Raw genomic sequence first — 15,976 nt, forward strand, 5'->3', positions numbered from 1 at the left:
CTGTTGACCTTTGAACCAGAGCTTTCCTCCGTTGGGCTTAGAGTCTTAATTTATCGGTTAGTTCTTTGTTGTTCAGCTTTCATACCAAAACGGCTTCCTGGGGAACTGATGAAACACCAAAGGAAGTAAAGTTGACTGTGACTCTTTCTTTCTGTGTGTTCACCATCTACGCCATGAAATATGAGGGCTACTGAAAAACAAACAAAAGGCAATGAATCTTTAAAGTATAGGAGAAGTTTTTCTCCAGATAAAGTGGGAATCACAGCTTGACAAGAAAACTGAAAACCCCATTACCTTTACTTGCTTTTTTTTTTGCTGATGATGCTGTTGATCGGCGAAAGCTTGGATTTTTAACCTTCAAATTTTTAATAATAGTAGTTAAAGGCCTCATTTTATCTTCAACATTGTCTAATTTTTTATCTGTAGCTTTCAACTACGCCCTTGACAAAAAGTCGAATGACTGACTAAATATAATATGAGTATAGTGTCAAAATTTATTCCACAATTATGCAACTTAGTTCAGATGAGGTACTGGTTTTTGCCACAGAAGGTTCGAGAAAACCGACTTTAGTAATAATTGGCTATTTTAAGCTGTTCTGAATGCGGAAAAAATGTTAACACCTTAAATTAAAGCCGACTGCCATCACGAACAAAAGAGCCTCGGGTGGGTATTTAACACTAACCGTAGGAAGGCTATGTTTAATAAGTCTCCTACGAAACACTCCTCTTGTTTAAAATCAACTGAAATCCTCAAGACATTGACAGTATGTATGATAGCTGGCGGGGGGAGGGGTACTCCACCGAAGTTGTAGTGGGGCTGTGCGGCGCGGTTCCCCAAACCCCGCTAACCCTATTACAGACCAAAAAATGGCGATTTCTAGTAACCCGTTTTGAGACTTGCAGACCAAAACGGCTAAAACAAACTATGCCTTTTGGGCTGCACATACCTTTTTAATATAGGTAGTGACTCCCACCCCACCCCCCCCCCCCCCGCCTCTTTATGATAACCCTGGTGAGCCACTAGTGGTTTATCATTGACATTAAAAAAATTAACGCGGAAAACAAAACTAATTGTTTTCAAATGACAATTGAAAACAGCAGTCTTGAAAGAGTTATTTTAAACGTCCGTGGCTCCGCAAACAACAAGTTACACAAACAAACAAAAAAAGACAAACGCAAAGAATTTCAATCGAGTGTAGCCGATTACGCGCTGTTGTTAATTATATCCGTGAAGTGTCAGCTGTGCAAGATATAGTTTAGTACAATTTACAGTTAGCTTTACCCTTACTGTTTACAGCGTTGGACTCGATGTGTTTCCCAATGTCGAACACTAGCTAAAGAATATTTATAAACAGATTGCGGAAAAATGAGCATTTTGTTGAAAAGTCTCCTGGAGACACGAACAAAAGTCTTGATAAAGGTATTTGATAAACCCAACTACGGGGCTGCTGCTAAAGGCTTAGCAGTATGATATATAATGGTGTAAGCCTAACGAGCATCTGCAGAAAATTAAACTGGTAGTAGTATAAAGAGGATTCGTATATTTTACAGGCTTATTCAAATGCTGTGTATAGAAAGGGGAAAAAGAAAAATATAAACGACAAGAGGGACTTTTAGCCAGGGAAAGAAATCAAAGGCTCCTGTGAGCCAACTCGTGAATGCAGATGACACATAGTAATTGCAATTTAGACGGCTACGGAAACTTCCTCAAAAGCTAAAAGAAATTATATCTTTGCCCGATTATGTAACGAAAAATGACCATTCTTGTACTATTAAAATGATTGTCAAATTATTCTGTACAGATTGAATAAGCCGATTATTCTGATGCGCCGATTAAAAAATATCACGTGTTTTTTTTATTCAAAGTTTATAGGAGCACGCCATGTGCAGCTACGTCATGCAAATTCGTGTGATAGTCCGCGGCTACTGGATTTCGCGATCGGGCTAGTGGATTCTAACCATCACTTGCCCGATGGGCAAGTGAAGTTTTTTTGGGAATTAAAATTACAAAATTACTGTAGGGCAAGCCGATCTCACAAAGGGAAATATGTTCAACAAAGTATCGCATTACGATTCATGCCCGACATAAATGCATGAAATTTTTCCTTTGGAGTTCAGTCCACGCAATCATCAAGTAAAAATAATGAACTATGACAAGCTCTTGCTAAATAAGAATTATTTATCGACCGCGTCCTTTTGCTTTCCCATAAATTACCAGTTGTAAATTTCGAAAATGAAACATTTTTTCCCTTTGAAACCTCTATGAAAGCTGACAAGATCTTAAAAGTGTTCATTTCACCAGAAATTTGCATAATTTTGTTTACGACGTCAATGATGCGTGACATGGCACGTTCCGCTTTCGCGTGAAAACTGACAAATTAAATTATTTTTTAATTAAATTATTTTTTAATTAAATTATTTTTAAATTAAATTATTTTTAATTCTTGAAAGAAACCGCACTTCGTAGAAAAAAACGAAAAAATCCTATAACTTTGCTCAGATTCAACGAAAAATCCCCATACTTACACTAAAATGATTGTCAAATTATTCTCTACAGAATGAATGAGAGAATTCTGACGCGTCGTGAAACAAATTTTCACGTTTTTTTTTTTCACTAATTGAGTTTACGACCCCGGACTTTCTGAAAAACTGAAAAAACTTGAAACTTTGCTCAGATTGAACGAAAAATCGCCATTCTTGCACTAAATGATCGTCAAATTATTCTCTACATATTGAATAAGAATTTCCTGATGCGCCATGAACAACAAATGTTCGCGTGTTTTTTTCCACTAATTGAATTTAAAACTCATTCACTGCGCACGCCCGAAAGTTAACGACAAAACCGACTGATCGACTGATCGACTGATCGACTGATCGACTGATCGACCAAGTCGAGAGTCAGCTATCGCTATAACTCGTTCATTGCGCATGCGCGCATTCACGAGTTAAAAATGAGCTGTAGCCTCCAGTTATATTAACATCGTTTGCGTTTTATTTTTGGATTTTTTTGTGTATTGTTTTTTACTTTATTATTTATCAGCTATTTTCTGCTTGACTAATTGTTAGTAATATGCATAACTTTGGAGGGAGGCGATATTAAAAGCCGGCCTTTACACTTCAGTTTCACAGTTCCAACAATTGAAATCGAGTTTGGCCAAGTTCAAAGCTTCAATTATATTAGCAAGAATGCCATTCAAGGCTGAACTAAGGTATGCTCTAATAATATCGTTCAAACAGGCCTTCAGTGATCATGGCTTTTTTGTTAGATATAACCTTCGGAAATGTCCGATTCTGATAGCTGACTTATTCAAAATACTACATCCGTCGGAACTTTCGGTAGAATTTTGATAAAAAATATTCGGTCACTTTTGGTATAACTACCTGTAGCTGTTGCTTGATAACGTGTAGAGAATCTGTTTGGATGATTTCTTAAAATTAACGACTTATCATGGCGCCAAACTCTTCCCACTCTATATTTTTTAAAAACGTTCGCTTCAGTTACGGTAATGGCTAACGCGCACCAGAAAGGGAAAATATCGAGGGTTGACCCGCTCGTTTTAGAGATAAACCGCGTGGAAGACCACAGCGTTAAGAGAAGCTTTCAATTGGTAGCTGATGCAAAATGGGTTTCCTTGCTTTACGTTTCAAAATGTAAAGGAACTTCTCTAACCAACGTGTTTGTCTTGCTCTTAAAACGGGACAGTTTCACGCTATTTTTAGTTACACATTGAAAATCGAAAAGACGCTATTCGGTTGATAGCAGCCAAGATATAAATGACAAAATTCCATTTAAAGACCATCAGAATGCAAAGAAACTATCCACGGACATTTTCGCCGACAGATCACTAAGATAAAGAGGGGTTCAAATTTGAAAACGTCGGGCCGACGTTTTCAAGTTTCTTAGTTCGCTCTCGTAACGCACTAAAAATCGCCGGTGTACTATATTTTTGTTCAACCTTTCGTCTAAGAATCACTCTTAATATTTCTTTAAATTAACGATTTAGAAATTAATTAACATAGCGTTCAAAGTTTAAATTTAGTGAATTTTGGCCAAAAATCATGATATCTCCCATGATACTCCCCCAGCCTTTAACCCTTTTATTTAAGCCCCAGTGGTGACCAACATGTAGTTTCTCCTTAACATGTCGCTGCTTGACTAAATATTTAAGTCAGGAGAATAAAGGAAATAGTCACCAAAGATGAATTGCCTTGATTTTAAGACAAAATCTCCCAACTGGTATATGGAGGACAATGAGGAGAATATACAGTCATGTTGATATTGGTCTGAAAGGGTTAACTCAAACAGGCGTATTTTTAAAGTAAATATTGACAACTCCACCGTTGGCATCCCCTCAGGTAGAAGTAGCTGCTTTTATAGAAGGATAATTGCAAGTCATGCTCACTCGCTCAGCAGAGAATTTCGATCCAACCTAATAGCAAGAAGAAAGAAATAATTGGAACCTCTCGCACTCAGACTTTTTTGTGAAAAATGAGTAAGTGAAGGAAATAATCAAACGACAGAAAACGGTGGCCACCGCGCATTTGCCGAAACAATTCAATCCATGTAAGGTTATTGTGGCCCACACCAACGCTATATTTGTTTTCACTTTTCCCATGGACGTGTGGTGTGGCATTGGCCACAAATTGCGTGCGCAGTATGGATGCGCAAAACGGAATTAGCTCGAACGTTCTTTAGATAGAAGACGGTTAAATTTAGTCCCTTTTCTTCATGCGAATCCAAGGTTTCATAAATTTCCAAAACGCAAAATCTTCCTACATAGCACAAAACGTCCGGGGGCACTAAATAAAATTAATAATATTAGTAGTAGCAATCGTAATAAATTATTTAAGAAATGAATGAAATAAATTACATTCCTGTGAATAGAATTTAGTTCAGATTTAGAATTATTTACATACTTATATATTTTAACAATAACAATAAGAGATGATTATAGCCAACTCGGCGCTTCGCGCCTCGTTGCATTGGCTATCTATCATCTGATATCCAACGCGCACTCGTGGAATAATTGTATACAAATAGGGAAAGCAATCCGCATTGATCTGGTTCAATCGCTTCCAGTCTAATCAAGCTTAAAAGTGCAGCAATGTGTGAAATAATAAAGACCGTTCCTGCATGTGCTAAGAAATGCAGACTAGGCAATCCCATGAGAAAGAAGTCAGTCATCGCTTACAAAAAGCCTACATGAATCAGGCAGTAATTAGCTAGACTGCCGTTATGAAGTGCGTACAAAAGAGAAGTGGCATTGATAACGTGACGCAGAATATTTTGCAGAAGCATGAAACTTTATTCTCACTAGGGCAAACAAGAATTGAAAATTAGCGTCGTTTGGTTTTGGGTGGTTTGGTGAATCCTGAAGACTTTGCGAGCGGTAGCAGAACTGTGACAGCTCTTTGATCTGGAACTACCTAGCTTGGTTAATGTTACTTCACAATCTGGAATCTACGAACGAAAAGGTTGGTGAAATTACGTCGGTTGAAATACATGTAGTGCAACCAAGAGAAAATAAGGGGACAGAGAGGAAGACGCCCAGTACAGATTAGTGACTAAAAAATAGCCTCGGCTTAAACGGGAACAGGATTAGAAGAGTTTAGACGATTAAGCTGTTGCTTAATCTCGTTTGAAGTTCGATACGGTGCTTCTCTGTAGACGACTCGCACGCTTTCAAGGACTATATTATGACGTAAATTTGCTCGAAGTTTCACAAACAAATGTACGTACACTACAACAAACACAACGTCTTTCTTCAGATGATTATAAAATTTCCACGGCTTCAAACGTCGAAAAAAAATTAACTGGCCAGAATGAAAATATCAGAATGAAAAATTAAGGTCCGTTATAAAACACTGCGTTTTGGGTGAAAAAGACCAATAGAACATATCGACTGAATTTGAAAACGTTTAAAAATATATCAAATACACTGAGAAGCGTTCGACTGAAATTAACTCAGCTGATCGAAACCATGGCTTTCCAGGTGCAGGTCGAATGCTCTACACCGGGATTGTCTTAAAGGGGAAGTATCACGCAAATTGCTCTCATTTCAAAACCCAAAAATGTTTGTCTGTCAGCAGAAACAACAAAATAATTGTCAAGTTTGTTATAAATTATCACCCCAGTGCAATAAAACTGTCGATTAGGGCCTCTGGTCAGGGACACGGAGTAGGCCGATATGGATTGAAAATTGAAAAATGTTAGGCTAATGTTTTTCATGTTCTCGCATTTTTGTTTCCAAAATGCACTAGAACAGATCACGAGTTGTTCCTTTCAAAAATTGAGTTGATTTCTTTCCTCTCGTCATTCTAGAATTATTCGGCAACTGATTCAATTTCTTATTTCGTCATTTTTAACAAAAGATATCAAAAACCCCATGATACTTCCCCCTTAATCCCTGATCAGCAATTTACCGAATCACATAAAAATATTTAACAATTATTCCATGTGCGTGCGTTGGATATGAGATGGTAAATAGCCAACGAGGCGCGAAGCGCCGAGTTGGCTATTTACCATCTCATATCCAACAAGCGCGCATGGAATAATTGTTTTATTAAATTCTCCCCGTTTGGATATTGATGTTGAAGTAAAAGAATTTTATTTTAAGTAAATATTTCTTTCAAATTAAAACGACCAGATGTTGAGGCAACTTCCGAATAAAGCGCGCGAAACTTAATGATCACATGACACGCGCAGCTTATTGCGAACGGAGTTGAATGAAAAATCCAAAGCGAAGAAGATCGGACACAGTCGGACATCTCAAATTCAAGAAACGTTCAAGTGTACGAGCGACAACCTTTCTGAGACTAGCATTCAAGTGCTTTTGAAGTTCCAGCTAATCGAGAAGCGTAATAGTTGTGCACATTTGAGCAAACGTTTTGCTGTGTGGTGCCGAGCGAAGGAAGGGATCAAGGACGGCTTTTTTTATGCCGAACTGAATTCCTCGCAGACGTTTTAAAACACTTAGGGCAAGCCGAGTCCAAGTGTCGAGGTACAACCTCACTGAGACAAGCATTCAGTGCAAGTTTTTAAACTTCAAGCTTATCGAGAAGCGTAAGAGCTGTGCACATTTGTGCAAATGTTTTGCTGAGTGGTGCCGAGCGACGGAAACGAACATTATGGCCGCCGTTCGTACGGATTTCATGGATGAACTTTTGTAAATGGAGTCCTTGTAAATGCATAGAAACAGAAAGGCAGGCATTAAGCTCTTCTTGAGAAATTTTTTCGATCGGTTTTAACCTCTTACCGCCAGGATTTGCAAGCCATCCTGAAATTTTTCAAGGTAACCGGTTGTTATTGTTGATGTTGTTGTTATGTGATCTAAATCGTAAAATCGTGCAATTTTTCTGATTTTAAAGGAAACTTCGGAGATACGCACCATTAAGTAATGTCACGCCGAACTTAGTGGCTTTTGTTGTTGTCATTGTATGGTATTTCTTTTCTTTTCTTTTCTTTTTTTTTTCTGGATTTTTGCGAAGAAACTTTCCCTTTCCCGCCGAAAAAAATTTTTCATTTAGCGACACCTGGGTCAATCGTTTTCCATATAAGGTCAAACTACGGTATATGAGCTGATAACCGGAATTTAGTGAACCAATCAGAACCCTAGAAATGCAATATCCGAGGCTGAGAATTTAATAAATTACAATGTTGCTTGAGGAGACTGTAATCGCAGGAAATTGATCTCAATAATTTCTCGGTGTACATGGACAATTTTTCTTAATTAAGGTTTAATTTACCTTTTAAAACCCATCGAGCACTTGTAACAGCACTATTTGCTATCACGTATTATCATCAGTCGTCGTCCCTTCCTTACCGTTATCGTTATGGTGTTTATCCTAACTCGACCCCCGTCGTGCGTCTGTTATGGTCGAGAGGAGACTAGGACGGTAACGCAACGAAGGGGTGACGGCGGGACCCACCCGCATCTCTCTCGCGCTTCTCCTGCCGACCATGAGAGACTACTGGGGACGAGTCAAATGTTTATCGTCGTTGTTTACATTGCCATTGTTCTTTTTATCGCTTTTTTGTTACAATTGTAGTATATTCTGTACGGTTTTTAATTTCTTGTTGTTGTTGTTGTTTTTGTTGTTTTTTATTTTTACCTAGTACGATACGTTCAGTTGAAGACTCATGGGTCTTGAATGGTCATGGTTTTCTGAGGGTGTGCATGGTGTTAACGTGGGGGTAAACGTGAATTTGAATGGAATTTTAAGAGGTTTGAAGAAGAGATAAAAGAAAGAAAATGATTTTTAAAACACCAACAGACAGCAGTTGATACCCACGCAAGAGCACCCCAGGTTTCTAGGGGACTAACTTGGTATCCGTCTATTAATTATTAACTACAAATTCTACTTTTAAAACTTCACTTAATCTTCAATATTTCTTATTTCTCTTAATTTTACCAATCTTTCTAGAAAAACTATCTCCTCCCAAATATACCCAAAATTCACCTAAAACGGATCGGCAATGAGAGTATATACAGGCCATATTTCTTTCTACTCGCCATCGCTGTGTGTATTCACTTTCTAATTAAACGGGGCGGGTATAGTTTCCTTTTTACTCGGCGATTTATACGCCTATTTCTATAAAGGATAAATATATAACAATAAAAATAAGCAAATCTTTCAATATAAAGTTGAATTTTAGTTCTTCAACGAATAGTGTTAATTTGAGTAAACATGCAGATGAATACATTTTCACCGCGTTGTCCTAAAGAAATTCCAGCTCTAAGAAAAAACTTTTGTATCACGATATCTGCCTATTAGACCAGCCGCCTCGTGTAAAATGTGAGCTTTGTGACGTGTCTCTTCTCATGAACACTCGGATGGCAAGGGAATAGACTGCAATGCGTCTCGGCCTACTCCTTACCGCCCATAAATAAACCGCCACACGCGTTGGTTAAACTTTACGCAATCTTGGTACCTAGTACCGATGAACCCAACGAGTTATCAACTGGGTATCATGTCGCGGCATAATTAACATTATGGATTTCCATAATGTTTACTTTTAAATTGTGAGGGTCGTTAACTCCATGATACTGCTTTATTTAATATACTGAGTCCAGTGGATTTCATGTAAGTGTTGATTAGTAATACAAAAGAATATTTTTTTGTATACTCAGGTGATCAGGGTACGTTTCGTCTCAAACAGTCTACCTATTTTCCATTACAATTGAAATCCATTTCCGTTTTCAAGCTATACAATTAAGGGAATTGTTATCATTAATTTTCGAAAATAAAGGTTCCCTCCCCTAAGATTACAATGATCTATACAGTTACACAATTCCTTTGGTTGACGGACCGAAAGGCCAACGCTCTGCCTGTCTTTTTACTAAATTATTTTTTAATTGTGATGTATAGAAAGACTGAACTGACTGAACTGTATTTCAAACATGATATTTTGATCCAATATTAGTGCTTTAACAAAATGTTTAAACAGATATCTTGCCCATATCCCAAGCCAATATAAAACAAGGAACTTAAAAATCCTCTTTGTTCTACAAACGTCCTGTTGTTCTTCGGCTGCGTTAAAGTTTGTTCAGTGACAAAGTCCTCGCAAAACGATATTTTGCTACTTTGTAAACAATGATTTATTCAGCTGTTTCTTTCTCAGAACCGATAAAAAATATCTGTTTCATCGAATATTGGAAACAAACAGTGCTATTCAAATGGAAAATACATAAAACGTCGCGCTGAAAGTAATTTCAGTACTATTTAAGCAACACGATAATAAGGTCCGCACGACGCCAACAAGGACAGTCGCAGGACAGGCTTCACTACTCGGGCGGCCAATAAGCATGTGAGTATTAAAATGGTCCTCATTTCCTTTTTGAGGGCCGTAATGGAATTACTTTAAAACTAACACGAGAAATAACGAGTTCGAGTCTGAATCTAGTAATCATAATTTCAAGTTGAGGTTCAAAATTATAGTTAGCTTGAGTTTTTAACCCTACGAGCGGCTATCTGGGCGATAACCGGAGTACCTTGAAAAAAAGAAACGCATACAAAAAAACGAAATTAACAAGATCACTTTTTAATTAATTTTTCGTAACTCGAACTACGACTTTACCACAATCGAACTCGAGTTCAGTAATACCCTGGTCGCAAGTTTAGAAATTTGAAAAATTTTCTGTGTTGCTGTATGTTGCTTTGCTTTATTGAACTAGACCCTTTACGATAACGAGACCCTGGGTGATGAAAGAAACAAGTGTAGATAGAGGGTGACAGGTTGAATAAGAGTTGAAGATCAAAGTTAACCGAAACGGCGTACCCAAACATGGTCTGATAGCGGCTGCCAGAGGCGCCTTTACATGCTAATGTCTAATCTCACCCCACAAAAGAATCGTAAACCGCCATGAGACTATGTGATATGCACGATATAAAAAACATTACCATTTTCCATACCATTACCCATTCTGATCTCTAGTAAGTGAATTAGTGGGTCTTACAGTGCAAAAAGGTGAACTCGTCCCATCGTTTTCTTTTAGTATAAAGTGAGGTCTCCTGTACAGATTAATGGAGGTTCCATTCAATGAACTAGCTATTAAGGACTCCACGACAGATGTGATTTTAATTTACTTCAGAGCCTTTCTTTGTGTTTTCATACTGATACGAATACACATGCATAGAAACCCAAACTTTTTAAAACGGTTTCCAGAATATATTTTTTCAAAACGCAAACTTTGAAAACGTATCGGCCGTTTGAAAGGCGAAAACGCAATACTTTTTTAAATGACTGGTATCACGTAATATCGCAGGTTTGCGCCAGGTTAAAGGTATGTTTTACTTTCGTAGTTTTGTGTCGTTTCTATTTAAATAAATCAGGTAAAATGGTCTAAAAATCATCATATGATCGCAGGACTGTCATTGCGTTTTCCGCGTTGAAAAGGTACTGTCGACTGAAAGCTAGCCACTCCTCAAAACGCACCTAGATTAGTTTCCTTCAGCTACTGCTAAAATATAAAACACAGGGTTGAGAAATGATGCCAGGTTCGCTAATGTGATTTTTCCCAGATAAATTCCTTGGTTTTATCTGTACTGAGCTGAAATCATATGGAATAACCTAGAGCTGATGAAAATAATCTAAAGGGTGCGTTGACTTTCAGCGTTCACTTTCTGATGATATATTTTACCTTAAGAAGGTACTGCGGCAGCCACAAAGAATTAAAGACCTTATTTTAACACCATAAGGGCTCTTCATTTACAGAAAGGCTCGTTTTTTATCTTTCTGGCCGATGCAATAATTACCGGGAGTATCTAAAAGATCTTGAGAAGCTCAAGGTCATCATACTGATGGAAAATAGTTATTGAAACTGATTCCGGAAATCCTTTAGACAAAAGTCTGTTTCCATGACTACCGATCGTCAAATTCTGAACGTATACGAAATCTTACAAAAATGGCATCAAATAAATAAAGTAAATAATGACAGAGAAAAACAAATTAACCGAGAAGGCTCTTAATTATAATTGAATTCCAAGAAATATCGCTATTCTTTGATCCCGCCGATCGAAAGAGCAAGTCGAGCCCAACAATTAAGAAATCTTTCTTTTCTTAACAACAAGCTTCTCTTGCAATAATACACAAATAATAATCAACATCATTTCTGGTTCATTAAGTCGTAGTAGGCCGTTATTTTTACACTTCATTAGGAGCCCGGCAGACTCAGGGCCTTAGAAAAGGTTTAACTATACATGAAGAAGAAATTAACAAATTTTGGATACGCATCTAAAAGATAATTATGCAGAGGCCAGGAAAACCTCTATAAAAACCCACAACCGGGCACGGAAATTATACGAAACCTGGGAAGGAACCAGACCACAACTCAAAGACCGGTCCAACGAGGTCGAAGCGATAAACTACAAGCTAAAGTTCAACTTTCACTCAGTACGAAAGAAGCGTAACCAACGAGAGATGCCTTGCCTACTAAAAACGTGAAGGGCAACCGATTAATATATCTTAATGCAGCAAAATGCTCAAGGGAGCCCAGGAACTCCACAAAGAACAGTACTGAAACGCCCAGAGCCACTGGACAACGTGATTGTGGAAATAATAAAAGATTTCCTGTAAATTGTAAATGAGTTCATGAATCACAATGTTTCGATTAGCCTACCTCTTTAATAGGAAATTATAATCCGTTCGAAGTACTGTTATTTCGCTTTTGTTTTGTTTGTTTGTTTTTCAACAATTGTCTGAGAAAATAATATGATTGATCCATTTTTAATACGTAAGTATATGTTACTGATTACAACATTGAAGTTGGATCTACATTACAAACAAGATAAGATGAGTAAGCCTCCAACTTGATTTCCAATAGATATATATATAAGTCAACCTAAATTTTTTTAAAATATCTCAGTTTGACACTGAGCGAAACTAACACGTTTCTCTTCACAGAGCAGAATATGTCTCGTATCAGTTGGCATTTGAAAACCAAATCTTATTTGTAAATTGATTCAGTATTGACAATAAGAAAACTCCTAAGCTTTAAACAAGAAGTTCCGCTATAAAAGGGCAAGCCCCTCCTTCACTTTGTGGGCGTGAGATGCAAATTTAGACACCGTTTAGTCGTGGCAAGTTGTTGACTCAGGCGTCCAGGCGTCCTCTGAAAATATATCCCTCAAAAATACATAATATCAGCCGCAGCAGTAGAAGATATCAAGCGCTAATTTTAAATAGAAGAAAGATCCTCGCAGTTAGTACGCAACTTAAGCAGTTGCGAAAAGAAAGTCTGAAAAAAATTCAGGCTTTAGCGGAATTCGAACCCACTTCTTTCAAATATATGATGTTCATATATTCATATTCACAAGTTCTAATTTGTTGAACAGCGTTTATTCTATAAACTAAGCCAATTTTATCGGGAGGAGCCGTAAAAAAAGACAAGTTGTTTATCAGTTGTTTACGCTCTGGTGGTTGATTGACAATTGAAGGTGAGAATGGCCAGGCCAGGCTCCTTTTATACCGGAACTTCTTGTTTAAGGCCCCTAGTTCTGTTACAGATCCTTCAAAATCTTAACCTGTCCTTGATGGGGACAGGCTGCTATAACGTTGCCTCAGAAACGTTTTTCACTCTTCAGAAATGAGGTTTTAAATGAACCCTTCGAGCTTCTGAAGTAAAATGGGTACACCTTTCCTTAACTTTTTCAAATCTTATATCTTGCCTGTAACCTTTCTTTAATTGCATTGTTTAGTTTTCAAGAAAAGTTGATGATGAATTCCTTATTAACAAATGCCAAAAGCATAGATTCATACGTCTGGACTTACAATTTCATATAACTAAGTACTATAAAAAAGAACTAATCACAAACCATTGACAAAGACCGTTAGATAAAATTGAAAAGGCATCTATTCACAAAACAGCGTTTATGACGTTCAGTTCTGACACGTGGCAGGATGTAAGGGTGTCCCCTTTTCCTAAAACTTCTTGATCTCTGGGGTGGAAGCAGTTCATGAAGGGGATGAGTATTATCATTCAGCAGTTATCTTATTTCATAGTAGCCTATCTTTGATAGTAATTATATAAACTAAATTCGATTTTGAGACGGCAATACTAACCTCTTACTAACCGAGCGCGAGGGCCTTACTGGGGAATATTGGCCCGAGGTCGTGGCAGTACGCTGAGACGTCAATATAAAGTCGTATTGCTCGACTGAAGAGATGGGAACCTAGGAACGAGGTTGAGAAACCAGAAAAGCTCTTGTGTGGACAGCTGTATGACGTCAATCATTAAATCCAAGATGGCGGCACCCGGGAAAATAAATAGGCGATAATCAAATCCTGTTTTCTGCGACACAGAAATATGATTTCCATGTTTCCCAATGAAATTTGAAATTAGATTATATTTTCAACAATGTAACGCTTATTCATTTCAATGGTGAGATTAATGAGATTAAATCAAGTTTTTGAGGGAGAGAACCCCGTGCTAGTTTAGTTTACAATGATTAGATCTCCATTTTACTGAGTTTAATTAAAATTGAGCACCAGAAATATATTTATTCTACGTCTCTCTAGTGTCACAAGGAGCCACCCGGTGGCCACAACTTTACCCGAGGTGGGGAGATAAGATTTCTTTCCTCCACCACCCCCTCCCAACCACTAGAGCAGGGCTCTTCATAGAAGTTTCTTACCCTTTATAATATCATCTCACTCCAAAAGTCAGAAGCTAAGGGGTGTTTTGATATGTTAAATAAACAAATTATACTGCCTACAAAAAGGGGCATGCAACGAGAGTTTCGACGTCTATTTTAATGGTAGCTTCCCTTTCCCCACCGAGTTCTCGTCTTTATCTCAAAGAAATTCTAACATGCTATTTTAATTTTCCAGAGTAACATGAGACCCGTGTTTGTCTTGGCCTTTATGGCAATCACTCTGCTTCAACACTGCATGGCGGACATGTACCTCCATTTTCCTCCAGGATCCAACAATCGTCTGAACGGTAATCAGGACAACGTCCGGAATGACGACAGACTGTTTGACTCGCAGGTTAGTAAGTATTCATACAGCAGAAGACAGGAGATACTCCTGGGATGGTGACGATTATGTAAAGGATCGAGATGATGATGAGGGTGAGATCAAAACATGACTGATAGCGGCTGTCAGTGGTGCCTTTGCATGCTGACGTCCGTTAACTATTCAAGTTTCAAGTTTCAAGTTTATTCAAAAATTCAAAAATTTAGCAAAAAAGAGAGACTGGCCCGCAGGTGGCGAGAGCTAATCTAGGCGGGCCAGACTTACAACTGTTTAATGATAAAGTTTATATTAATTCAGTTATTACAATCAAATACAGAACAAATAGAATTTAGGGGAGGTCCGTTCTCACCCCACAGAAGAATTGTAAACCGTCATTAAACTATGTGATATGTGCGGTATAAAAATACATTACCATTACCAAACCATTAATCTCTTTTGATTATTGTTTAACTCCACAGAATAACGATAAAGCCGGTTACAACGTTGGAGACAGTGGCAGCAGCAACCCTGGCGAGAATATACAGGAAAAAAGGCAACGGCCTCTGGTGAGACAATTCAATCACTCTTAAGTAAAGAGCTGAACGAAGAATAAGTTTTTCTTCTACCTGTAGTTAAGTGTTAAGCAATCTCGAATCCAGAGTACTAAGGCTCTTTGGCCAGCGGTTTGCTGAGGAAATACTTTGGGGACTCGAAGAAATTATTTTTTTTGATTGGTTGCCAAGTTACAGCTTGCAATGTTTTATCACAGAAATCTTGCGGTGAAAAAACTTTCCGGCAGTACCCCCAGATTCGACCTCCCTGACGACCTACCGCCGGCCAAAGAGTCTAAGAATTGAGAGTTAAGATAAGGTTTTCAGTTCATGTATCTCTTGTAGAAACTCTTTAAAAATAATTCTCGTTCACTCAATTATTTTTACAGGGTAGTTTATTTTTGTTTTATTTTCTTAATATAAACTGATTGATCAGGGACAGGAGAGGATGAAGTTACTTTCATCCGCTCTAAGCTTATTAGGGAATAGGCCAATTTTGCCTACATTATACAATCAAATACACAACACAGTTATGAGGTATAAGCGCGTTGGTCAGCCAGGCCCAAGATAAGCATTTATTGACACATCAACAAAATCAGTACAGGAATCATGGATAAAGATAAACCGATAGCTTACATGCGCCATAGCCGGACACGTAAACCCTAGAAAAAAAAAACAATGACAACCAATGCCATGGCGCAACCTTTAAGGTTTTGAGGTTTACATTAACATAGGGCAGCAAAACTAAAATGAAATAAGCGAAAAACAATATATCTCCAGAAAAACGAAAGTAAAAGCTAAAAACAAACTAACTTATAAAACAAACCTAACAACGTAATGTGTCGCCGAGGGAGACTGACCGTAGAATGTCACAACGTTCTCAACGGATTCTTGTTTCAAACCACTAACCGTGAGCCTTCACGCACTACGCCCGCCCCAGTTTTCTGTTACATGACGGCAAAATATCAAT

The 15,976-nt window shown here is 37.9% G+C and overlaps 1 protein-coding gene across 2 annotated transcripts in view; it reads left to right on the top strand.

The window, feature by feature from the left end:
* Nucleotides 1-5,315: 5,315 nt before the first annotated feature.
* Nucleotides 5,316-15,976, top strand: part of LOC146465772 (protein DD3-3-like) — an 18,945-nt gene continuing 8,284 nt past the window's right edge. Inside the window, exons 1-3 of one of the 2 annotated variants that reach the window (XM_085127983.1) lie at nucleotides 5,316-5,475; nucleotides 14,330-14,488; nucleotides 14,935-15,021. In XM_085127983.1, the coding sequence (XP_084984109.1) occupies nucleotides 5,440-5,475; nucleotides 14,330-14,488; nucleotides 14,935-15,021 (282 nt within the window). In that variant the 5' untranslated portion in view covers nucleotides 5,316-5,439. Of the gene's footprint in view, nucleotides 5,476-9,733; nucleotides 9,809-14,329; nucleotides 14,489-14,934; nucleotides 15,022-15,976 lie in introns of those variants that run through there. The other variant, XM_085127986.1, reaches the window with a different exon arrangement.

The sequence above is a fragment of the Pavona decussata genome, unplaced genomic scaffold (genome assembly GCF_977016875.1).
Source record: "Pavona decussata unplaced genomic scaffold, jaPavDecu1.1 SCAFFOLD_155, whole genome shotgun sequence".
NCBI lineage: Eukaryota > Metazoa > Cnidaria > Anthozoa > Scleractinia > Agariciidae > Pavona > Pavona decussata.